Raw genomic sequence first — 22,570 nt, 5'->3', positions numbered from 1 at the left:
CTGTAGCCCTCTTCTGGACACTCTCCAGTAGGTTAATATATTTTTTATCCTGTGGGGCCCAGAACTGCGCACAGTGCTCCAGGTGAGGCTGCAGCAGTGCAGAGTAGAGTGGGGCAACCACCTCCCTTGCCCAGCTGGCAATGCTGTGCTTGATGCACCCCAGGACACAGTTGGCCCTCTCAGCTGCCAGAGCACACTGTTGACTCAGGTTCAGCTTGCCATTGACCAGAACCCCCAGGTGGTTCTCTGCAGAGCTGCTTTCCAGCATCTTGTCTCTCAGTCTGTAGGTACAGCCAGGGTTGCCTTGTCCCAGGTGCAAAATCCGGCACTTGTTCTTGTTGAACTTCATGCCTGGTGATTGCCCAGTTCTTCAATTTGTCCAGACCCTCTGCAGGGCCTCTCTGCCCTCCAGAGTGTCGACAGCTCCTCCCAGTTTTGTGTCATTGGCAAACCTACTAAGCAATCCCTCAAGTCCTGAGTCTAAGTCATTTATGGAGACATTGAAGAGTGCTGGCACTAAGATGGATCCCTGCAGAACCCTGCTAGTGACTGGTCACCAGTCTGACATAATCCCATTTACTAGAACCCTTTGAGCCTGGCCCATCAGCCATTTGCTCACCCACTGCATTGTGTGTTTATCCAGCTGTGTGCTGGACATCTTGTCTGGAAGAATACTGTGAGAGTATCAAAGGCTTTACTGAAATCCAAAAAGATCACGCTGACAGGCTTCCCTTGGTCAACTAGGTGTGTAACCTTGTCATAGAATGTAAATAAGTTTGTGAAGCAAGATTTTCCCCTCATGAACCCGTGCTGGCTGGGACCACTGGCTGTGTTGTCCTTCAGATGTTTTTAAATAACTCCCAGAACAATCTTCCCCATGATTTTGCTAGGCATGGAAGTGAGGCTGACAGGCCTGCAGTTGCCAGGGTCATCAACCCTTCTCATAGTTTTGGTCTATGTTTGGTCAACATTAGCTTCCAGTCATCTGGGTTCTCTCCAGATTCCCAAGAGCACTGAAAAATCATGGAGAGAGGTCTCCTATGACATCAGCCTTATACATCTTTTAAACACCTCTAGTAATGGTGACTCAACCACCTCCCTGGGCAGCCTGTTCCAGTGCTTCACAACCCTTTCTGTGAAGAAATGTTTCCTAGTATCCAATCTGAACTTTCCCTGGTGCAGCTTGAGGCCATTTCCTCTCATCCTATCACTTCCTACTTGGGAGAAGAGACCAACACTCCCCTTGCTACAGCCTCCTTTCAGATAGTTTTGGAGAGCAGTAAGATCTCCCCCTCAGCTTCTTTTTCTCCAGGCTAAGCAGCTGCAGTTCCCTCAGCTGCTTCTCGTAAGACTTGTTCTCCAGACCCCTCACTAGCTTTGTTGCCTTTCTCTGAACTCTCTCGAATACCTCAGTGTCTTTATTATAGTGAGACACCCAAAACTGAATGCAGTATTTGAGGTGTGGCCTCACCAGCACTGAGTACAGTTGGACAGTTGCTGTCCTAGTCCTGCTGGCCACGCTATTCTTGATGCACGCCAGGATGCCGTTGGCTTTTTTTGGCCACCTGGGCACACTGCAGGCTCACATTCAGCTGGCTGTCACTCAACACCCCCGAATCCTTTTCTGCCAGGCAGCTTTCCAGCCACTCTTCCCTGAGCCTGTAGCGCTGCATGGGGTTGTTACAACCAAAGTGCAGGACCCAACACTTGGCCTTGTTCGACCTCATACAATTGGCCTCAGCCCAACGATCCAGCCAGTCCAGATCTCTCTGAATGGCCTTCCTACCCTCCAGCAGGTCAATATTTCCACCCAACTTGATGTCATCTGCAAACTTACTGAGGGTGCAGTCAGTCTCCTCATCCAGATCATTGATAAAGACATTAAACAGAACTGGCCCCAATACTGATCTCTGGGGAACACCACTCGTGACCAGCCGCCAACTGGATTTGACTCCGTTCACCGCAACTCTTTGAGAGGGGCCATCCAGCCGGTTCTTCACCCAGTGAAGAGTACACCCATCCAAGCCATGAGCTGCTGAAGCTCATGAGCAGGAGAATGCCGTGGGAAATGGTGTCAAAGGCTTTACTGAAGTCTAAGTACAACATCCACGGCCTTCCCCTCATCCAATAAGTGGGTCACCTTGTCATAGGAGGAGGTCAGTTTGGTATTAGCTCAGAATTGAATTTTCTGTGGCTCCATCATACTTGGAACATAATAAAGAATGCTTAAACTGCAAAGCATTATGGAGCTCTCAGCTTTAGAGAGGGCCCGTGGGATGTAAAGTAATTTTTCTTTCTGTTTGTGTAAAAAAGGACAACAGTGCAGAGAAACTAGTATGTTCAAGGTCTCTTGGTGAGTGGGAAATGTCTGCAATTAGAAGTCAACATAAACGAGCTTGTAGAAAAAAAAGAGGGTGTTTCAAAACATGGACCCAAATAGAAATTACTATACTTAGAAACTTGGTGTATCTTTTTGAAACACCTTGTATTGTGTGTTTCTTTTCAGTTCACGTTTTTGTTTGTTTGTTTTTAATTATGTATATTGTTGGGTTGTAATGAATTTTTATAGTCTGTGTGTATTTGAAGGTGTCAGTGCCAGAACTCTGTTTAACAGAAGCTAGGTGGTAAATGGCTGTCATTTTTGAATTCAGTGATTCCTTACTCTGAGCCAGCGGGGCTGTATATCTCCAGCAGAGAATAGGTGTATTTAAACTTTAAACCCATGCTTTCCCATGAAATACTGAAATCCAAGGCATTTTTCTAGCAGCGGGGGTTTTTGACAGACTTCTTCTCGAGCCATCTTTTTTTCCCATGGTTTGTGATGGAATATTATTAAGAATTCTGTGCAAAGGGATATTAATTTTTTTTGTTAATAAAAACTAGAAGCTGGGAGTATGATATCTGTAAGCTAGCATTCAGATTTACCACTTAACATTTCAAACTTTCTTATTCTTCAAAGTACATATAGTATAGGCAGACCTCAGAGTGGCAGATTAAGTGCTTTGGGGTTTTTGGATCAGACCTCTGTATAAGGGCATATTCTTTGCTTGGTGAAGGGGTAGCTAAAAAATTGTGTTGATCTTTGATTCCGGTTACTACCAATACGGTTATGACTGTTCTACTAATGCTATTTTGAGTAAGTCTTCATAACAGTTATCTTCTCCTCTGTCAGTAGTAACTTTACAAAGCTTTGTGCTCACAGGTGTAGTACTGGATATGTACAAACTTAAGGGGTGTCACAGAAGCTTAGTCCTAAAGTAGAATAGGGTAACTATGACTTCTGTGGTGCAGTGGCTTTCTCTGGAAGAAACATTACTTTTTTCTTAGTCAGCTGCTTTGTGCTAGTGATCTTATCAGCTGTTCGGTTTAATATTCTGTTTGTGGGGTTATTTAATGGCTGCATGAATGTGTCAAAACTCTGAATTGAGTATTTTTTTCTGGTTCAGCTAAAGTAACTGTTAGAAGTCTGCTACTGAGCTAATGGAAGAAACAGTAGACAATAGCTTTTCACTGTAACATGCAGACAGATATGATGTAATTTATGAGTTATGTGAGGGCTCTGGTATTTCCTTTCTTTGTCACAAGTTTTCCTTATGCTTACTTACTTTTCAATTAAATCAAGTCCTGTCTGAATGTAGGCACTCAAAACATTCTTTCAAAGAAACCTTTCCTGTTTGTTTTGTTGGTTGCATATGCCCAGTACACACAACTCTTGGTTTTAAATTAGTAAACCTGATGTGCATTGTGTGCTCTCTCCAGTTTGTAGTGTCAAGTAGGAGAGTACATGGCCAACTTTTCCCAGCCCACTGCCATCATGCAGTATGAAGCAGCATGTTCTTCTTCTCAGACTGGAAGAAAAATAAAGGCCTGAAATGAGATGAGTAGTGCTGTTCATATTGCAACTGACTCTGTTAAGGTGCCCATGGAGAATATAGAAAAAGAATTGCCGTCTGTTTCTAGGTATTACCAAAGTTTGTTTCGACTCCTTAAGTATTTTTATTTTCTGTGGAAGTTGAATGGTGGGAAGTTGAATACCAGGAATGGGGTTTTACACAGTGTTGTTGATTTAAACCTCCCATAGTGAATTTCATTACAGCTTTTTTCCTGTGGTGTGAAGAGCGGCTAATGCTAGACCCTTGTAAAAAGTGCTGTAATTGTTTTGAGTATTGGCAAGCTTATTAAACAGCATGGCAACATTACCTATTTTCATGCACTCCATACAGAACAATGACATTTTCTTCCACCCCCATATTCTTTGCATGTTCCCCCCCCCCACTTTTTGCTGTACATGGAAACTTTGCCAGGTAATTCACTGCATTACAGCAACTAGCAAAATCCCTTGCTTTTCTGATAAATCTTTTTATTTTATCAAGAATACTGAGATAGCTGTACTCAAACAGCTTGTAAAAGAGTTGCCTGCAAAGTACTTCTAATGCACTCTTTTCAAAAAGTGCTTACTAGTTTGTTCTTCAGAGAAGAGCTAAAAGGTTTCCTATTTTTACAATGAATCTGATTTTTTCCCCGATAAATACAGAGATTTCTGAAGTTGCCTGTAACTAGACTGAGTCTATATGTGCAGATGCATGCACATGCACATAAACATAACTGAGGGAAGAGTCCTACAACGGACCATTGTTCTAGCCTAATTAGCAGACAGACAAATGGGAAAGGAATAGCGTGGCATTTTCTGGCATAGATTAGCAGAGGCAGCCAATGCAGTCTGCATTTGTTTAGGTTGGGTGAAAAAATTGAAGCATTTGTTACTGTATTACATGTGTCTGGTCACTTGTCAAATGTGAAGTGGGACAAGGGAAGAATAAAGGATTCTTGTAAAGCTGTTGAGCTGGCCTGCTTTGCTGCTGTCAACTCTGATTCCAGTTCATTTTGCAAATAGAATACAGTTGTCGTTGCCAGCACTGAAGCATGAATTTTTAATAAGGAGAGCACAAACCAACCAAATCAAAGTAAACACTATATGTAGCACGGATGTTACAAGTAATGGATTACTGGGTGTGGAGGGTAAGCATGACATGTGTGAGGGAAAAAAAAAAAGTCTTTTAACCTGTTTTAATAGAATTTCTTGATTGCAAAGAGAGAATATAGTCTTCAGGGAGTGAGAATAACTGCCTTCAATGGTATTATTTTGTTTTCTATTCCGTTTGTTTTTTAAATTCAGATATTATTCTGCATGTTAACCAGAACAGTTAATTTGCTTTTATGGATATTAGACCTGCTGAAAAATTATGTGGAAGATCTGCAAAAAGCTTTTGCTGAATCAAAAAAACACTAGAGAAAACAAACAAACAAAACCCAAACCCAACCAAACAAAAACACACAACAGAACAGTTCAAAGTTTAAACCTGTTGGAAAAATAAAACAACAATTTGAACTTGGCTCTTTTATAATGCTTTCTAAATTGAAACTTTAGGGGGACCTAATTACTTCTGTTTTTCTGATCTGTGATTTGCACAGAGGACTTCACATAAACTTAGGCTGAAGTGTTTCGTTGATGCAATTGTGATGTTGGAATAGCTTGCATTCCGTGCTCCCCCCCCCAAAAAAGGTGTTTGTTCATTGTGTGATGTTATATATGACTCTGCTGGGAGTCTCTTAATCATGTGTTTACAAAAGGACCACATTGAGAGAGGTTTTTGAAGACTAAGTAAATGTCGTAGCACTTTAGCACTAGGTAAATAGCTAGCTGTAATATATTAGACAGGTTCTAGGATATCTAGGATAACAGTAGGCAAGTCACAGCATAACACTTATGTAGCCTTGAAAACATTCTTACCAACAGTAATAATCAAAATACCTCCGTGATACGGATAAAAATAATGAGGCAGACAAGCATGTTTTCCAGTTTTTTTAGAGAGAACCAATGTCAAGTTCTCTTCTCATAGTGATGTGCGCAGAGCCTGCTGCCAACTCTTTTTTTCTGTAGCAGAAATTTGTTAACAGAGTCAAATACAGCTGTAACCAACACTGTAATTTTAGAATGTGTTGCAATAAAATCCAGGATTTTTTCACCTATAAAAAATAACCCATGTCGATGTTAGTTTACCAACTTTCAAGTGTGAGGTGGAATGTAGTGAGATATGCTGTGATAGCATTTTCTCTGTTCACATGTTTTTTAATATCCAAGGACATAGATGCATGTCTGTCAAGGATCTTGTTGTCAAGGTTTAAAGCAAGGTGACAATAAACTGTGACAGACACTCTCTGTTACCCCATTCACTCTTAGCTGAAAGAAAAAATCACTAAAGGAGAACTGGTCTTGTTTTTAACAAAACCAGGACAGTTGTGTAATAACTGACTTAATTTTAAGCAGTAGAAATGGCCAAGCAGCCAGAACTTTAATTTGGTCAGGTAGCTCATTCCCCTTATTATTTCTTTTTCCCATAAGTCACAGTTAGAGGTATGTTAGGAATTGGAAGAATTTCCCAAGAAGCATCCAATTCAACTATCAATAAAATGTCCAGGTTGTCAACTGAACTTTTTTTCTGATCTGCCAGGTCAACAGAGAAAAGTTTTCTTCTCCCTGTTTTTAGCCATGTACATCTGTGGGACACAACCGAGGTTGCAAATATTTCTACAGCAGTGTTTGCCTGCAGAAAAAGCCTGAGCAGCTGAATATGTCAGGAACAGGCATGTTTTTTAGTCTTTGCAAGAAGGTTGTAGTCATTATGTAATTGCTGATTCAAGGGGTCCTGGCTGTCCTGTCAAAATATTTTTTTGTGTCCAAGTGAATGTGTGACCATGTGCACGGGTGAACATACGGCAGGGCTGGATGAGATGAATTTGAGTCCAATTATTGCTGCTATGAGGAGCTAAGGACCGTTTTGGTATTACTTGTGGATTTTAGAGTGGTATTAACAGCGTATTTCAGCTTGTTGTCTAGCCAGTATCTCTAGGCATAATTTGGGCCTTGGACTGCCAGTTCCTTCCTCTGGTACGTTCAACTCTGACCTTGTTCACAGTGAACTAAGGTGAAGCTGCAATCAGTTGTGTAAAGAGGCAAAACATATGCATTTGATTCTTATCTATCTATTCCAATGCAATGATGCTTGTGATGTTGGTCATCTTAGAAATACATGTAGTATTGGTAATTGCTGTGTTATCAGTTGCTAGGTGTGTATTTCATGCTCCTCTGCTTCACACTACTCATACTTAAGAAGAAATTTAGAAGTTAAGATGGATATGAAACTGAGTGCTGTGGCTGGCTGAACAGCTGCAGTGATGCTCACTTTTTGAGACAGTTGAGCAAAAATAATTCAAAATTAATTAATAATTTAAAACTCTTCTGTATTTGTAGAGCACTTGAATGACCAGATACATTGTCCTTTTCATGATGAGTTTTGAGGCCTGAATTTTTACTTAACATGCACTAAACAGGAGGTTTTATTTTGACTGCCACAAGTGAAATATTTTAGGTATAGAGAAGCAAAACATAAAACTTTGTTACATGAGATATTTGTTTCTGTTGTAGTTGCTATGCTGCTGTAGCTTACTCTCCGACCTCTTCAGTTGCAGATCAGTGTCCTGATTTGCAGGTGCTCTCTCTAACAGGGATTTTTTTTCCCTTTGGCTGTTAAGATGTAATTTTAATTTGCATTGGAAAATCAAATTTTTTTGTGTGTTTAAATGTATGAAGAAATAGGACCTTTTGGAATTTCTTCCTGTAAAGAAACTATTCAGTGGTGGACAATCTGTACTGTTGGAGGTAATAGGGAGGTAATATTAATGCATATATAATATGACTTGGGTTACTTTTCATTTCCGCTGTTGTCAAGCTGACATGCTCTGGACAAAACAGTGACACTGTTAGTTCTTTGGAGGTGGTCAGAAAAAAACAAGTATGTTTAATACTTAGCACCATGGGACTTGATACAAGTTAAGGACTTCTAACAAAATGTCAACATGAACAAGTTGATGAAACAGAAGAGATGTGAAAGCCTTTCAATTTGAACAGACTCCATAAAAATACCATTTTTAACACTGCAGAGATCAGTTTTGAATACAACCCTTATACTATTTGGAAGATCCTCCCTTTCTGCTTGAAGTTGGTTCTCTCCATATTCTCTTGGTTTTGACCTGTTTTTTAATCCAGAGATGTCAGTGTAGCCCTAAAATTACTGTTCCTGGGGTAATCCCTGATGGAGGGAGTGAGAAGAGCATCACAAACATGGACTGTTTTTGTTCCCAGTAGCTTTTTAAAATAGCTGTCTGGGAACTGCCTTCACCTCATCCACTAAGTGGGTCACCTTGTCATAGAAGGAGAACAGGTTAGTCAAACAGGACTTGCCTTTCATAAACCCATGCTGATCACCTGGTTGTCCGGTATATACCACGTGATGACACTCAAGATGATCTGCTGCATAACCTTCCCTGGCACTGAGAGCAGACTGACAGGCCTGTGGTTCCCCAGTTTTTCCTTCTGGCTCTTCTTGTAGATTGGCATCACATTTGCTAACCTCCAGTCAACTGGGACCTCTTCAGTTAGCCAGGACTGATGATAAATGATTGAAAAAGTGACTTGGTGAGCACCTCTGTCAGCTCTTCCAGTACCCTTGGGTGATCCCATCTGACCCCATAGAATTTTGTGTGTGTCTAAGTGGTGTAGCAGGTCACTAACCTTGGATTATTAGGGCTTCATTCTGCTCCCTGTCTTGAAGCTCAGGGGGCTGGGTACCCAGAGAACAACCACTCTTACTGTTAAAGACTGAGACAAAGGCAGCATTAAGTACCTCAGCCTTCTCCTCATCCTTTGTCACTGCTTTCCCTCACATCCAATAAAGGATCAAAATTCTCCTTAGCCCTCCTTCTTTTGCTAGTGTATTCACAGAAACATTTTTATTGTGTTCTACTGCAGCAACCATATTAAGTTCAAAGTGTACTTTGGCCCTTCTAATTTTTTCCCTTATCACCTCACAACATCTTTGTACTCCTGAGTAGCCTACCCCTTCTTCCAAAGGTCATAAACTCTCTTTTTTCTTTTTTTTCCTGAGTTTGTGATTAAGCTCTCTGTTCAGCCAGGCCAGTCTTCTTTCCCATTGACTTGTCCTTCAGCACATGGGGACAGCCTGCTTTTGCACCTTTAAGATTTCCTTCTTGAAGAATGTCCAGCCTTTCTAGGCTCCTTTGCCCTTCAGGACTGCCTCGAAAGGGACTCTGTCAACCAGCCTCCTAAACAGACCAAAGTCTGCCCTTTGGAAGTCCAAGGTGGCAGTTCTGCTGCATGCCCCCCCACCCCGACTCAGAGAATTGAAAACCCTGTCATTTTGTGATTGCTGTGCCCAAGACAGCCTCCAACCATCACATCCAGCCACAAGTCCTTCTCTGTTTGCAAACAACAGGTGCAGCTGGTGCCTTCCCTAGTTGCCTCACTGACCACGCATTAGGAAGTTGTCTCCTATACTGTTTTGTCTGTGCTGTACTGTATTTCCAGCAGACATGTAGTAAGTTGAAGTCCCCCATGAGAACAAGGGCTAACAATTGTCAGACTTCTCCGAGATGCTTACAGAATATTTTGTCTGCCTCTTCATCCTGGTTGAGCGGTCTGGAACAGACTCTCACCAGGATATCCACCTTATTGGCCTTCCCCCAGATTCTTACCTAGAAACACTCAACCCTCTCGTCACCATCATTAAGCTCTAGACAGTCAAGAGACTCTAAAATACAGGGCTACCCCACCACTTCTCCTTCCTTGCCTATCCCTTCTGAAGATTTTATAGTTATCCGTTGCAGCACTCCAGTTGTGTGAGTCATCCCACCATATTTCTGTGGTGGCAACTATATCACAGTTTTCCTGCCACATAAAGGCTTCCAGCTCCTTCTGTTTGTAGATGCACTTCAGCTGGGCTATTGATCCCAATACTATTTTGGTTTGTAGTTACAGGGGTGTAGTTACAGTGTCACCTTACATTCATGCTGTTTGCCATTACATGTCGTTAATCTTTCCAAGAAGCGTGGTAGAAGAAGAGGTATAAGCTCTATATTGGACTTCTCTCCACCATGGTCTTTTTTAAGAAAACAGTTGATTGACTGATTTTTCACTGTTCAGGAAGTAAAACAACATTTTTAAGCATAATGTAAAATATCAAACACTGATTATTTTTATTTAGTAAAGGTGCTAAGATCCAGGGGATTCATTGTCACAGAGGAGTGACTTAAAGTTCTGCGTACTGCAGAACAATGTATAGATTTCTCAAAGAAAACTGTGACTTATAAGAGTTCGGTGGCAAGTTCGCTCTATTATTTGTAGGAAATAAGCCAAGCCTAATGCTGCTTACTTTCTCTCCAGGAGCCTGATAACCGTTCATGGAGCAAACTTCCAGGTGTCTTCTCTCCCTGATAACCGTTCACTCCAGAGTCTGCATTCTAGAACTCCAGAGGCAAACTTTCAGGCAACAGCATTTGCAGAAATTAAAAAAAAAAAAAAAGTACAGAGAAGTACAAAACAGGTCCCATTTTGCAGATGTCTGTAATGTCTTTGTGTTAGCCTTGAAGTCATTATTTTTTTTCCCTAGTCAAGTCTGTTCTTTACAGCAAAGTGTGAACTAGACCTTATCTTGCAAGTGTTCAGTGTAGTTTGTAGTTGCTTTTGGCAAATATGAGCTGAACTTTGCAGCTTAAGATTTCAGCAAATCCAGCTCACTAAGTAACATGAAGCAAAGAGTCTATTAAAAATCACACAACCTTATGCTTCTAGATGATTCATTATATTTAGTATGCATTGACTTAGGCTAAATTATTTATATGAAACTTAAATTGGGCTCATCCACTGACTTTTGAGTAGTAAAACCATCGCCATACTGCCAGCTTATTTAGCAGAGAGAGCTCAAAGTAGGCTCACCCAGGCTTTCATATATATAGAATAAAGTGCTTGACACACAGTCAAATTGCATACAGTGGGAAAGGTATGCACGAGACTCCCTGCACCCACAGCTTATCGGTGTTTAGTGTGCTCTTCTGCTTCCTTGTGGGTTTCCTAAAAGGAGTTCTTAGCCCAGCTGCAGCTCAGACCATTATCTGCTTTGGAGTCTGGACCAAACTGCTGCTGGTTTGGCTGGGAGGAGGTCGAGTGCATCCACCACAATTCATAAAGCTTTTGAAAATTCATACTTTTGCTAGCAGTGCCTTCTAAGGATTGCTGATGCATGTTGGGCCCCTAACAGAAAGGAAACTTGAAAAAATGAAAAACTGTTGCTGTGCTTACCTAAGGAGGCAATGGAGGAAGGAAGCCTTACAAGTTGTCTGGTCACCTGGGGCTGTTCCCTTCTCAACTTGGTCAAGAGGTTTCTAGTTTTCCTATGCCCAGAGTAGCGAGCATAAGTTTCAAGCATAAGAAACACTCTTCCTGAAAGCCTGTTTTTATTTTGCAACTTTTGAAGCTAGAAAATACATATTAATGAAATCTTGATGGTAGGCATCTCTCTTGCTTTGCTGTTGGGAATGTATGACTTTCCCTCCCTTTTCTCTACATGGTTTTTGAGCTTCAAGTTACTGTTGCTTTCCTTCTACCCAAGCCTTCCCTCGAAATTTGTTGGTGCTACTGATGCTGTAGTTACCAAACCTTGTCAGCTACTGCTGACTGGAAGAAACATTCTTGCTGGTGTCTCCCCCCGTGCCAGCACTAATGTTTCTGGAGCTCTGCAGTGAACCACTGTGGTGGTTAACTTAGGCCAATGGATTTATTTCTGTTGAATTAGGTTTTTTTGGATCAGCTCTTTAGTATGATTTGCAACACACAGCCATGGTATGTATGCATGTGACAAGGGGTGATACACAAGTGGAAAACAAACAACCCATGGCAAGAAGGGCAGCATCAGTTCATTCAGAAGCTGCGGTGACTTGAGGTAGTTCAAAGTGCACATCAAACTATGTCCTCTGTTCTGTGTAGCATACTTATTTGGGTGATGTTACAATACTGCTTTTCTAGATCCTTTCCTTTTATTATACCTTTGCAGCTTGAGCACTGTTTCTTTTCAGAGCTTCTGAGATATTATTTGGAGACTAAAGTCTGATTTCCAAACCCAAAAGCAAATAGCAGCACAGTCCAGCTCCCAAAGTGAATGTGAATTTGGTTTTGATGTGCAATAGATTCAACTTCTGGGTCTGCAGAACTCCATATGCATGCCTAGATGAGAATTATTTCTAGAAGACTATTCTCATGAGGATTTGAATTTCCGCTATTCTTAGTGGGCTCGAAACATATGTCTCATGTGGGTAATTTTCATTCATTCTATACTGTTGGTGGGAACTGGAAGTTTCCACCTGCTGCTGGTCTAGCTGAAGTGCCACAAGTTACTTTTGTTCTGGTTTCCAGTTTTGGAGTGTTGCTAAACAATAAATCTCCTTGTCAGTGTTCAAACTCTACACAGCATTGATTTAGTAACAGGGCAGGAAAAAGACACATACTTGTATCGTTCTTTTTTGTGCTGAAGCACACATGGGTGGACATGGGGAAAATGTGTTAAGCAACTGCATGTTTTACTGTGTATCCTGGTTCTGTACTTATAAAAAAAAAGTTGCCAGAAAGATGACACTGAAGATGCCGTTTGTCTCTGACATGTGCTCTGTGTTGTTGTTTGGCACCCTTTCCACAAGCAGTGAAACTTTGCAGTGGGGAGGAAGAACAGAGGAGTCAAAAGAACAACAGTCCTGTTGGCTTAGAATTAATTTTGCATCAACTTTGCCAGATGAGAAATACTTGCTGTAGTTGCAACTTGCTTTCTTGTTGGGTTGTCTGGAGCAAATAATTAATTTAATTTCAAATAATTAATGTAATTTGTTTACAAAATAATCAAGTGTTTTGTTAGCCTTTGTCATTTATTATGCAGAGCTTGTGTGTGAAAACCATGTCTAACACACTGATACACAGCTAGTGATAAGTTTGACTGAGGAATGTGATGAAATATTTGGACCACCCCCGATGAAATTATTATTATTTTTTTTAAGATTCTAGATAGAGATTGCTATGTTCCATATTAGCATAGGTGGCTGTGAGAAAGATGCGGTCATTGTGAATAAGAGTGCCAGCACAAGTAGCTAGTTGAGAAGAACTGATTAGGAATAACCATCCTCAGACGTCTATATTTCAATGAAAGTTTGATGTCCTTATTTTAAGGAAATCTCTTCTTCTTTTAGTGACAGTGCAGTCACTCTTGTTTTAGTGACAGTTCACAGCTTGCTATGCTGTAGTGAAGCATCCACATCAATAGCAAAGGAAATTATACCATGAATGTTTTTCTCCCCAGGTGCTGAAGAAGTCTTGTTGCTTGCTAGAAGGACTGACTTGAGAAGGATTTCCCTGGACATGCCAGATTTCACTGACATTATTCTGCAGATAGACAACATCAGACATGCAATTGCCATAGACTATGATCCTGTAGAAGGCTACATCTACTGGACTGATGATGATGTCCGGGCAATTCGTCGGGCCTACCTTGATGGTTCTGGAGCACAGACTCTGGTAACCACAGAAATCAACCATCCAGATGGTATTGCTGTGGATTGGGTGGCAAGGAACCTGTACTGGACTGATACTGGAACAGACCGCATTGAAGTGACCCGATTGAATGGGACATCAAGAAAGATCCTTATCTCAGAAAACCTAGACGAACCTCGAGCAATAGTGCTCAATCCTGTAATGGGGTAGGTTTTGTGTTTATTGATAGCCCTGTGATAGGTGTTTGGATCAAATTTATGGTCTCCTGAAACTGAAAATCTGCAAATCGTGAGATTATGTGTATATTATTTGTCAAATGCTCTGGAAATAACTGGCTTTCCCTTGCTTCATCCCTTTAATACAGTGTATATAAAAGGTGATTTCTAAATATTGTGTTATTCAGTGAACCTATACATTGTGTGTTTTACTGAGTTTTCTCTGTGTCTTCAATGTTACCATAACAATGAAAGAATTGGGGCAGTGCATGTTTTCAGTAGTTTAATGTATTTAATGGTCACGCATATTGTCACCACTGATTATGGTTTGAGTTAGCTTGTTTGCTGCAGTTGGGAAAGCAGAAAGTTAGTAAGTTCTTTCGAAAGCAGGACAGATCTTGACACTTTTTTGTCTTGCATGTTATGTGCATTGTCTGTTTCCCCTTTTTTTACAGCTACATGTATTGGACAGACTGGGGTGAAAGTCCAAAGATAGAATGTGCTTATTTGGATGGCTCAGAAAGGCGAGTTCTGGTGAATACATCCTTAGGTTGGCCTAATGGCTTGGCACTGGATCTTGAAAAAGACAAGCTTTACTGGGGAGATGCAAAAACAGATAAAATTGAGGTGAGTAATAGAGCCATACTTGGGTCCGTTCTTAGAAAACAAGTGCTATTCCTGTGTGCTGCTTTATGTTACGGGTACATTTATGCATTTTTTAAGGAGTCTGTTGTTTCATTAATATTAACATGGTATTTAGCATAACAAGACATTTGAGAAGACAGGAAACACATTTGTGTGGTTCAGAAAACTTTCACGTGAAGTGTTATGTTTGTTATGTCTACATTGCTGCAAGTGTAATTTAATAGCTTGAAATCTCAGGTTTTACCTGAAACTTTTGTGAGAAATTGGGATGCTCAGGTACAACATCCTTAAAAGATGTTCTGACTTGTCTGTGGTGCTTGGAACTAGTATTTAAAATTGCTGCATACAGAAGTCTTGATGCAACATTTGTGTGCAGGAGATGGTGGATGTGGGGGGCCCTAGAGAGCCAGATATCAGGACCTTACTAATGGTGTGGTGTCCAGATGCATGGACAAGAAGTAATTTTTAAAATTTTTAATGTACAGCCTCTTTTGAAATCAATGTAGGCATTCTACCTCTGAATTTTAGGAGGGGAAATCCTCTTCACAATGTTGTATAAACATTTATAACAAAATATTATAACAATATTTATTATGACAATATTTAGTATTTCTTAATTTTTGAACCTTTATGCCCCCTTTTCTCTGGGAAGAGTTTTCTTAAAAATGCAAAAAATTCATCTTGCCTACCTATTGCTCAAACACTAGACAAGCTGGACAAATTATCTGCTTGTTTGTTATTATGTGCTCCAAGGAACAAGATAGTGAAGTGATTCTGGAGTTTCGCTCCTTTAAATTTAAAACATGGTCAAAGCAGGCATCTGTACTGATCTAATCATGGATATTGACAGTTGCACCAGGGAGGATGGAGATGTTTCAGGAGACATTTTCCTAAAGGAGGCGCCTTTTTTCCGATTGTTTTCACATTAGTATCTTAATCTAAAAGAATAACTGTACTCCCACAGAAGCAAAAAAAGTCTTTGATGTCACTGCAAAGAACTGAGCCCCAAAGTAGTTTCACTCAAAGCAAGAGATAACAAATTAAATAACTGAAAGATTAGAATGAAGGTTTTGGGCAAAGTTTTTTTGGGCTTCTGAGTATGTTCATTAAATTCTGAGGTTTCAGTGAATTATTGACAACACTATTCAACTGAGAGGAAATTCAGCAAATTGATAGAGCTTGATAATATTGTGATATAGAAGGGCAAATGGCTTTTGTGTAATCTAGTAATGCTGATGAACAGCCATTTTATACATTTGTTGTGGATGTGTTCATGGAGTTGCTGAAGACCTTTCTGTAGTAACGGTTTTACTTGCATGAGTGTGTCCATTTAATTTGTGACAGCTAAGGACATGGATACAGCCAGATATCGTGAGGAAGTCTCAAACAGTTGCTTAAGATCTTCTTCTGTTCCCCACCACCATCAGTTCTTAGTTTCTAAATAAAATAGTTATTTAAGAAGTGCATCTGGTTAATGGCCATTTGTGTTCATATTTCTGAGAGGGGAAAATTGGATTTTGAACCTCAGTCTAAAGTTCTTAGTAGGTTACGATTAACCCAAGGGTTTGGATGACAGTGTGAGATATGACCTGCGATCAGGCAAATGCAGAAATTCCTGCTCTGTTCTCTTTAGATTGTTAGATTTGTCAGCCACACAAATGTTCCTTTTTAATGTCTTGTTAAGCTCCAGGTGACTGGTGGCCATAGGTCACTTGACCTGGGTGTGGTATGTTCTTAGTATGAAGTAGTTGTTTAACTTCCACAAAGATGTCAGAAGAACAGTTTGAAAATTAAGGGTACTAAATAATTAGCTCTGAGTATTTTACGTTGAAAAGGGAGTTCTACAGGGAATTTGAATTAATTTCAAAGTAAGATAAGGGTAATAACTAGCTAATTTAAATCTATTCATAAAAACAATAATCAAACCAGAATGTGAGGGTAAAGTCCCCCCTCCAAAAAAGTTTTTTCTCTTTGAAGCAATAATTAACATTTTTTTTTTTTCCTGTGGTATAGGCTAGTTTGCTGAAGTCATGTTTTGCCTTTACTGTTACAATACCTAAGAAAAGCAATATAGAAGTTTTTCCCTTGGTCATGGCCTATAAAGTTGATTGAGTTTTCATGTTGTTTCAGCAGTATTATATGTAACATTTTTAGGTAAAAAAATCTTGAGGAATGACTGTGTTCTTTAGAGGTTTTGCCCTCAGGAGGGAGGGAAGCAAGACAGCTCCAGAAATACAGCTTCAGTGTTTCGCAGTACGGGTCTTGATATCTATCAGAGAGATCCTATTCCCCCTTATCTTTCAGCCTGCAGGACAGGGAATGTTCCACATGCCACCTTTTCTATCTGGGACTGCAGTTGTGCAATGTGTCTCATAGGTTTAAGCAGCCTAGTCAGTCCACTGCATTTCACTGTAAGGCAGTGAAGCCAGGGATAGTTTGGTTTGGCATCAAAGGTTAGGAAAATCAGAGAAGGCAAGGTAAGGGCTTTTTTTCCCCTCAGTTTTTTCTTTCGCTTATTATACTTACTTTCTGTGATTCTCTGTAGATACATTGATTACTATATATTGTGCAACCCTGTTTTAATTATTAGCACAAAGAGTGGAATCTCCATGCTCCTAGCAATGGATTTCACATTTTCTTAGATGAAAACAGGTGTAAATATTCTCATTTTAAGTCTTCCCCCCTTCTTTTTTTTAATTTTTGCAATTTTTCCCCTTATGCTTGGAGTTAACTTTTGTTAGCTATCACAAATAGACTCGTTCTTAGCCTTTATTTACAAATATCTGAATAGGCCCATTTAGGATATTATGGGAAAAAATGCGTGCAGTTCTGAACCATGCTGTGAAGGGATTTGTTGTGGTCCATTCCAGGCTCTGGCATGAGTTAAAATGCCACTGGCATGTTATCAGTAGAAATGGATATTAGATGTCTATTGCAGAACTTCCTTTAGAAAACAAATTTTCAGTTTCAGTTTTGGAAGATGTGCCAGATATATTTGTGTATTATGCTCACTTGGGAAAGAGCTGTGTGACTTAACCAATCACTGACACAGCTCAGATACTGGCCAGTTTGAGATTGGTCTGTAATAGACCTTCTTCTGATTAATAGTTCTCTGTAAGATGAAAAAAGTGTGCTAAGGAAATATTTTAGAATAGAAGCAAATTGATCCAATGGACTGCATTTCGCATTTATTGCTCATCTTGCTGTATTTGAAACCTCACAGTCCTTTCCTGCAAGATTTCTGTGTTTGAGAGGTTCTGTTGATACCCTAGATTTTCCTAGTAAGCCATTGCTTGTGCTACTCTGCTTGGCCTCAGTACATGCGAAACGTCACTTTATGGGGTGGGACTTTTACTCACTGTTGTAGTTATTCAGCATAGACTCATTCTGTTACGCATGTGTTCTGTTGCCAAGAGCATGCTATTTAAGTAGCTTGCCAATGCAGCTGGTGTCTTGGTGATTTGTTGTGTATGTATGTCTGTTGCATCCACAGCTTGTCAGAAACAAAAACCAGTTGACTGCAAGTCAATTTATATTTTATACTATAGTGGACCTAGCTGAGTATTAGGATTTTTCTTTTTCCTGGTAAGCACCTAAAACTACCTTGAAGCATGTTACTGGATAAATTTAATTTATGTTAACATCTAAAACCAGCATGGGTGGCATAGTAGATAGTGAGCTGTAACTCTATTTTGTAACTCATTAGGTAGGGAAAAAAAAAGTTTATGAAGTTTTGCGTGGTTGTAGCTACACTTGCAGGAAGAGAATTCTTGCTTCATTTAAAATGATATTCAGATTTATGTTGAGCCCTCCTGAAGGAGGAAGACTTGAACCAAATTGAGGGCCGCCACACAGTTCAGAAAGTAGCACTCTGCAGCAGCACTGTACTGCAGAAGGCAAAGAAGGTGTTATGTGACATGTGGATCTCTGTGTGCTGCTTTGTATGTGCTGAAGATTCAAGGCCAAAGAGCTATTAGGTGATAATGGAGAGGGACAGTGGCAGGTCCAGTATATTGCTCTGCATTGGAGTAGTTGCCTTAATGCACATCCTCTATTCCCATTGCCATTTTTTCAGAATAATTAGTTTCTCTTGGGCTTTTGCACTGCTGTCACTTGACTGTTTTCTCATCCAAAAACTGCAGTCTCAGATTTCCTGAAGCAACTGGAAATTTTCTGTAAACCAAAGATCTGCTAAAGGTGTAAGGTAAAGGAGAAATTTCCCATCTCCAGTGTTTACCTCTGTCTACTTTTACCTGTGTCGAAATGTCCCAGATCACTGTGAAGAAATTGCAAAATAAAATAAACCATTATCTCTATTACTGTGCGGAGCATGGTTGGACTTAAATCCTGTTGGGGAAGAAGCAGTATTAAGACTGATGACCAATAATGTAGAAAGTGCATTATGTGGACTTTTTTGTAGTTTTCTGACAAAGAACTTGCACATGAGAATTGCTTTCATCACATGGCATGCCTTCAGTTGCTTTCCAAATAGAAAAAAAACAAGAGTGAATACAGCTTGTGCATGTTTGTATGTATCTCTGCGTGTTGTTCTGCTTTAATTTCTGGAATTTTAGATCTGTGGGGAGCCATCTTATTATCCCTGGGAAGGCCTGTTCACACATAGAGTGCTTAAGAGTGACTGAACTTTGTATAGCTTGGAAATTTGGCAAGCTAAAAATGTATGTCCTGTTTTTGCTGGACCTTGGGTTTGAAATGTACTGTCAATCTCTCTGGTTTTGTTTTTGTTGTGGGTTTTTTTGTTTTGGTTTGTGGGGGTTTTTTTGGGGGGAAAGGGTTGTGGAGTTGGTTGGTTTGTTTTAGGGGTGGTTTTGGTAACACATTTTGACATTACTTTTGGGTGCACTCTTCCACAATTAGAAAATAAAAGCTCCAGGGCTGTGGAGGGTACCAAGCAGAATCTTATACCAGAAGAGTATGTTCTTTTTTGTGCGTCTTATTTCATGAAGTGAAAATAGCAGTTATCCTTTCCTGGCAAAAAACCTTTATTGACCTTCCCATCTGCAGCATTCAGCTGCAACACAAAAGACTCAGTCACTTTGCAAACAGTTTGCATCCTGAAGAAACCATTTGGTAAGGTTTGTCAAAATTTTGTGTGACAAGACCCTATGGGGTTTTTGCTGCAGATTTGGCACCCTATGGTAACATTGTTCCCAGGTTTTTGTTTGTTTTTTTAGTTAGTTGACAAAGTGTACAGCAGGGAAAAATATATAGCAGATTTTGAGTTGTGTCTGTTGAGATCAAGTGTTTGTCTGCATGGCTTCAGATATGAGTAGGGGGTGTGAATTAATCCAATTGAGCTCTGGACTTCACTGATAGAGAAGAGGTACTTTCCGGGAACAAACAACAGATTAATAAGCATTACCGGGTTTCAGCAAAGAAGCAAAGTCCCAATGGCATCCATGTGTAGAGTTTCCTAGTTCCCCGTAAAACAATTTTGTGGTTAGCCAGGTTTTCTCATGTTTTATTTCTTCAGCATTTGCTTAAAGTGCCTAAGGTGTAATTGCATAATGAGCAATTATTGAATTCTCAGGTGCCTGTTATTACATATACATTTTACTTAAGTTTGTGAAAGATTCTTGGAATAAATTACATGCAGACTATCCTTTCTGGCAGCTTCCCCTCACCTCTCCCCTCATTCCCCCCTCTGTTGACAAATGTCCTTCATCTGTCTTTGCAGAAGATTCATAATTATGTACAGTAATTCTATGCAAGTTTGTAGGGTATTTAAGTCTAAAGTCTAAGTCAGCACCAGATGACAGTCCTGGAGTTCACTGAAAAAATTCTAAAGACGCAGTTATGTGGGCTCTCCTTGAAATTTAAGGAAACCAGCTTTATGACTACTTCGAGTTTGATTATATTCTGCATAAGTAGCATTAAATGATATTTGTAACAATTTGCTGCTTCAATGGGAGCAGGCTTTTCAGATCTCACTTGTACTGAGGAGAAAAATTAACAACTAAAGTAATTTAAGGCTGCTTTTTCTGAGCAAGTCTTGCTGTTTATCCCCCGTGCGACCCCACACACAGCAGCTAAAACCATGTGCCACTCACTCGCCTCTCCCCCACCCTCAGTGAGATGAAAAGGAGAATCAGGAAACAAATGGCAAAACTATTGGGCTAGGATAAGAACAGTTTAATGGAACAGTGAAGAAGAAACCAAACAAATTTAACAACAATAATGAAAGAATATACAAAGCAATGGATACACAGCACAACCTCACCACATGGCAATCGCCGCTGTAGCCCAGCTCCCCCAAAGCAGCAAGTGGATTCCCAACTGCAGCCTGCACCAAAACCTCCACCCCGCCATACAACTGCTTGCGCCCGAAAAACAGAAGCACCAAACCGTGTGGTCTGGAGAGAACAGCACATCCCAGACTGCCCTGGTCCCGCAGTGAGAGAGTAAGCAAGACTTGTCCCCCTGACCAGCCCCCTTTGTAACTGAGCATGACCCCCTTTGGCAAGTTCTGGGTCAGCTGTTCTGGCTGTGTCATCCTCACAGCTATTTTTAGAACTTAACCCTATGTCGGCTGACCCAGCATATTCCACCACTTATTCTATACCATTAATGTCATGCTCAGGTCTTACACTTACCAGTACATTTCAATTAATTACTACTACCTTAGATGTATATATACACATACACATATGCACAGAGATATTTTTGTCTTGCTTCATGGCATAACCTCATCCCTTTAAAATGTTCATTGAGTCCATTTAGTCCATGACTTTTGATTCTATCTGTTTGGATGGTCTTCTGGGGCAAGAAAGATGGAATGTCATGTTGGAGTGTTGCATTGTTGCATGCTGCATCTGGAATTTGTAGCTCATGCACTTGGTGTAGTTCCTGCCTATGGTTTGCAGCTCAGAGGTGTCAGCCTCAAGGAGGTAGCTGGCTGCCAGTTGTTCCAGCCAGCTCTGGTTCCATCATTGCTGCACTTTGTTCAGTTTTGTCAAAGTTCATTCTTCATTAGTTGACCAAGGGAAGCCTGTCAGCGTGATCTTTTTGGATTTCAGTAAAGCCTTTGATACTGTCTCTCACAGTATTCTCCTGGACAAGATGGCCAGCACACAGCTGGATAAACACACAAAGCAGTGGGTGAGCAATTGGCTGACGGGCCAGGCTCAAAAGGTTCTAGTAAATGGGGTTATGTCAGACTGGTGACCAGTCACTAGCAGGGTTCTGCAGGAATCCATCTTAGTGCCAGCACTCTTCAATGTCTCCATAAATGACTTAGAATTTGAGGGATTGCTTAGTAAGTTTGCCAACGACACAAAATTGGGAGGAGCTGTCGACACTCTGGAGGGCAGAGAGGCCCTGCAGAGGTATCTGGACAAATTGAAGAACTGGACAATCACCAACTGCCTGAAGCTCAACAAGGGAAGCGCTGAATTTTGCACCTGGGACAAGGCAACCCTGGCTGTACCTACAGACTGAGAGACAAGATGCTGGAAAGCAGCTCTGCAGAGAACCACCTGGGGGTTCTGGTCAATGGCAAGCTGAACCTGAGTCAACAGTGTGCTCTGGCAGCTGAGAGGGCCAACTGTGTCCTGGGGTGCATCAAGCACAGCATTGCCAGCTGGGCAAGGGAGGCGATTGTCTCACTCTACTCTGCAGTGGTTCGGCCTCACCTGGAGCACTGTGCGCAGTTCTGGGCCCCACAGGATAAAAAATATACTAAGCTACTGGAGAGTGTCCAGAAGAGGGCTACAGAGTTGATGAAGGGTTTGGAGGGGAAGTCGTATGAGGAACGGCTAAAGTCACTTCATTGCTCAGCCTGGCGAAGAGGAGACTAAGTGGAGACCTGATCGCGGTCTACAGCTTCCTCACAAGGGGAGGAGGAAGTGTAGGTGCTGATCTCTTCTTTTTAGCAACCAACAACAAAACCCAAGAGAATGGCAGGAAGATGTGCCAGAGGAGGTTTAGGCTAGATATTAGGAAAAGGTTCTTCCCCCAGTGGTTGGTGGAGCACTGAAACAGGCTCTAGAGAGACTAGGCAATGCCCTCAAACACATGGTGTGAACTGTGAGGTTGTCATATGAAGGGACAGGAGTTGGCCTTGATGATCCTTGTGGGTCCCTTCCAACTGAGGACATTCTACGGTTCATTAACCTGAAAGGTACTTACTGAATACTGTTAGTATCTTGTGTAGTGTTATGTAGCAATTACCAGTAGCAATTACCATCATACAGTTTGCATCATGTGAGAATTCTCCACAGAATCAAATCCCCCTGAGTTACAC

At 40.8% G+C, this 22,570-nt stretch overlaps 1 protein-coding gene across 5 annotated transcripts in view; it reads left to right on the top strand.

Annotated features, from left to right (window-relative positions):
* LRP5 (LDL receptor related protein 5) overlaps positions 1-22,570 on the top strand; it is a 173,184-nt gene that overhangs the window by 56,180 nt on the left and 94,434 nt on the right. For all 5 annotated transcript variants that reach the window (XM_082058602.1, XM_082058600.1, XM_082058601.1 and 2 more), the window contains exons 6-7: positions 13,257-13,653; positions 14,118-14,289. In XM_082058602.1, the coding sequence (XP_081914728.1) occupies positions 13,257-13,653; positions 14,118-14,289 (569 nt within the window). The remainder of the gene's footprint in view (positions 1-13,256; positions 13,654-14,117; positions 14,290-22,570) is intronic.

Source organism: Streptopelia decaocto (assembly GCF_964273445.1).
Source record: "Streptopelia decaocto genome assembly, chromosome: 7".
NCBI lineage: Eukaryota > Metazoa > Chordata > Aves > Columbiformes > Columbidae > Streptopelia > Streptopelia decaocto.
The sequence above is the reverse complement of the archived record's forward strand: the minus strand, read 5'-3'. Positions and strand labels throughout refer to the sequence as shown.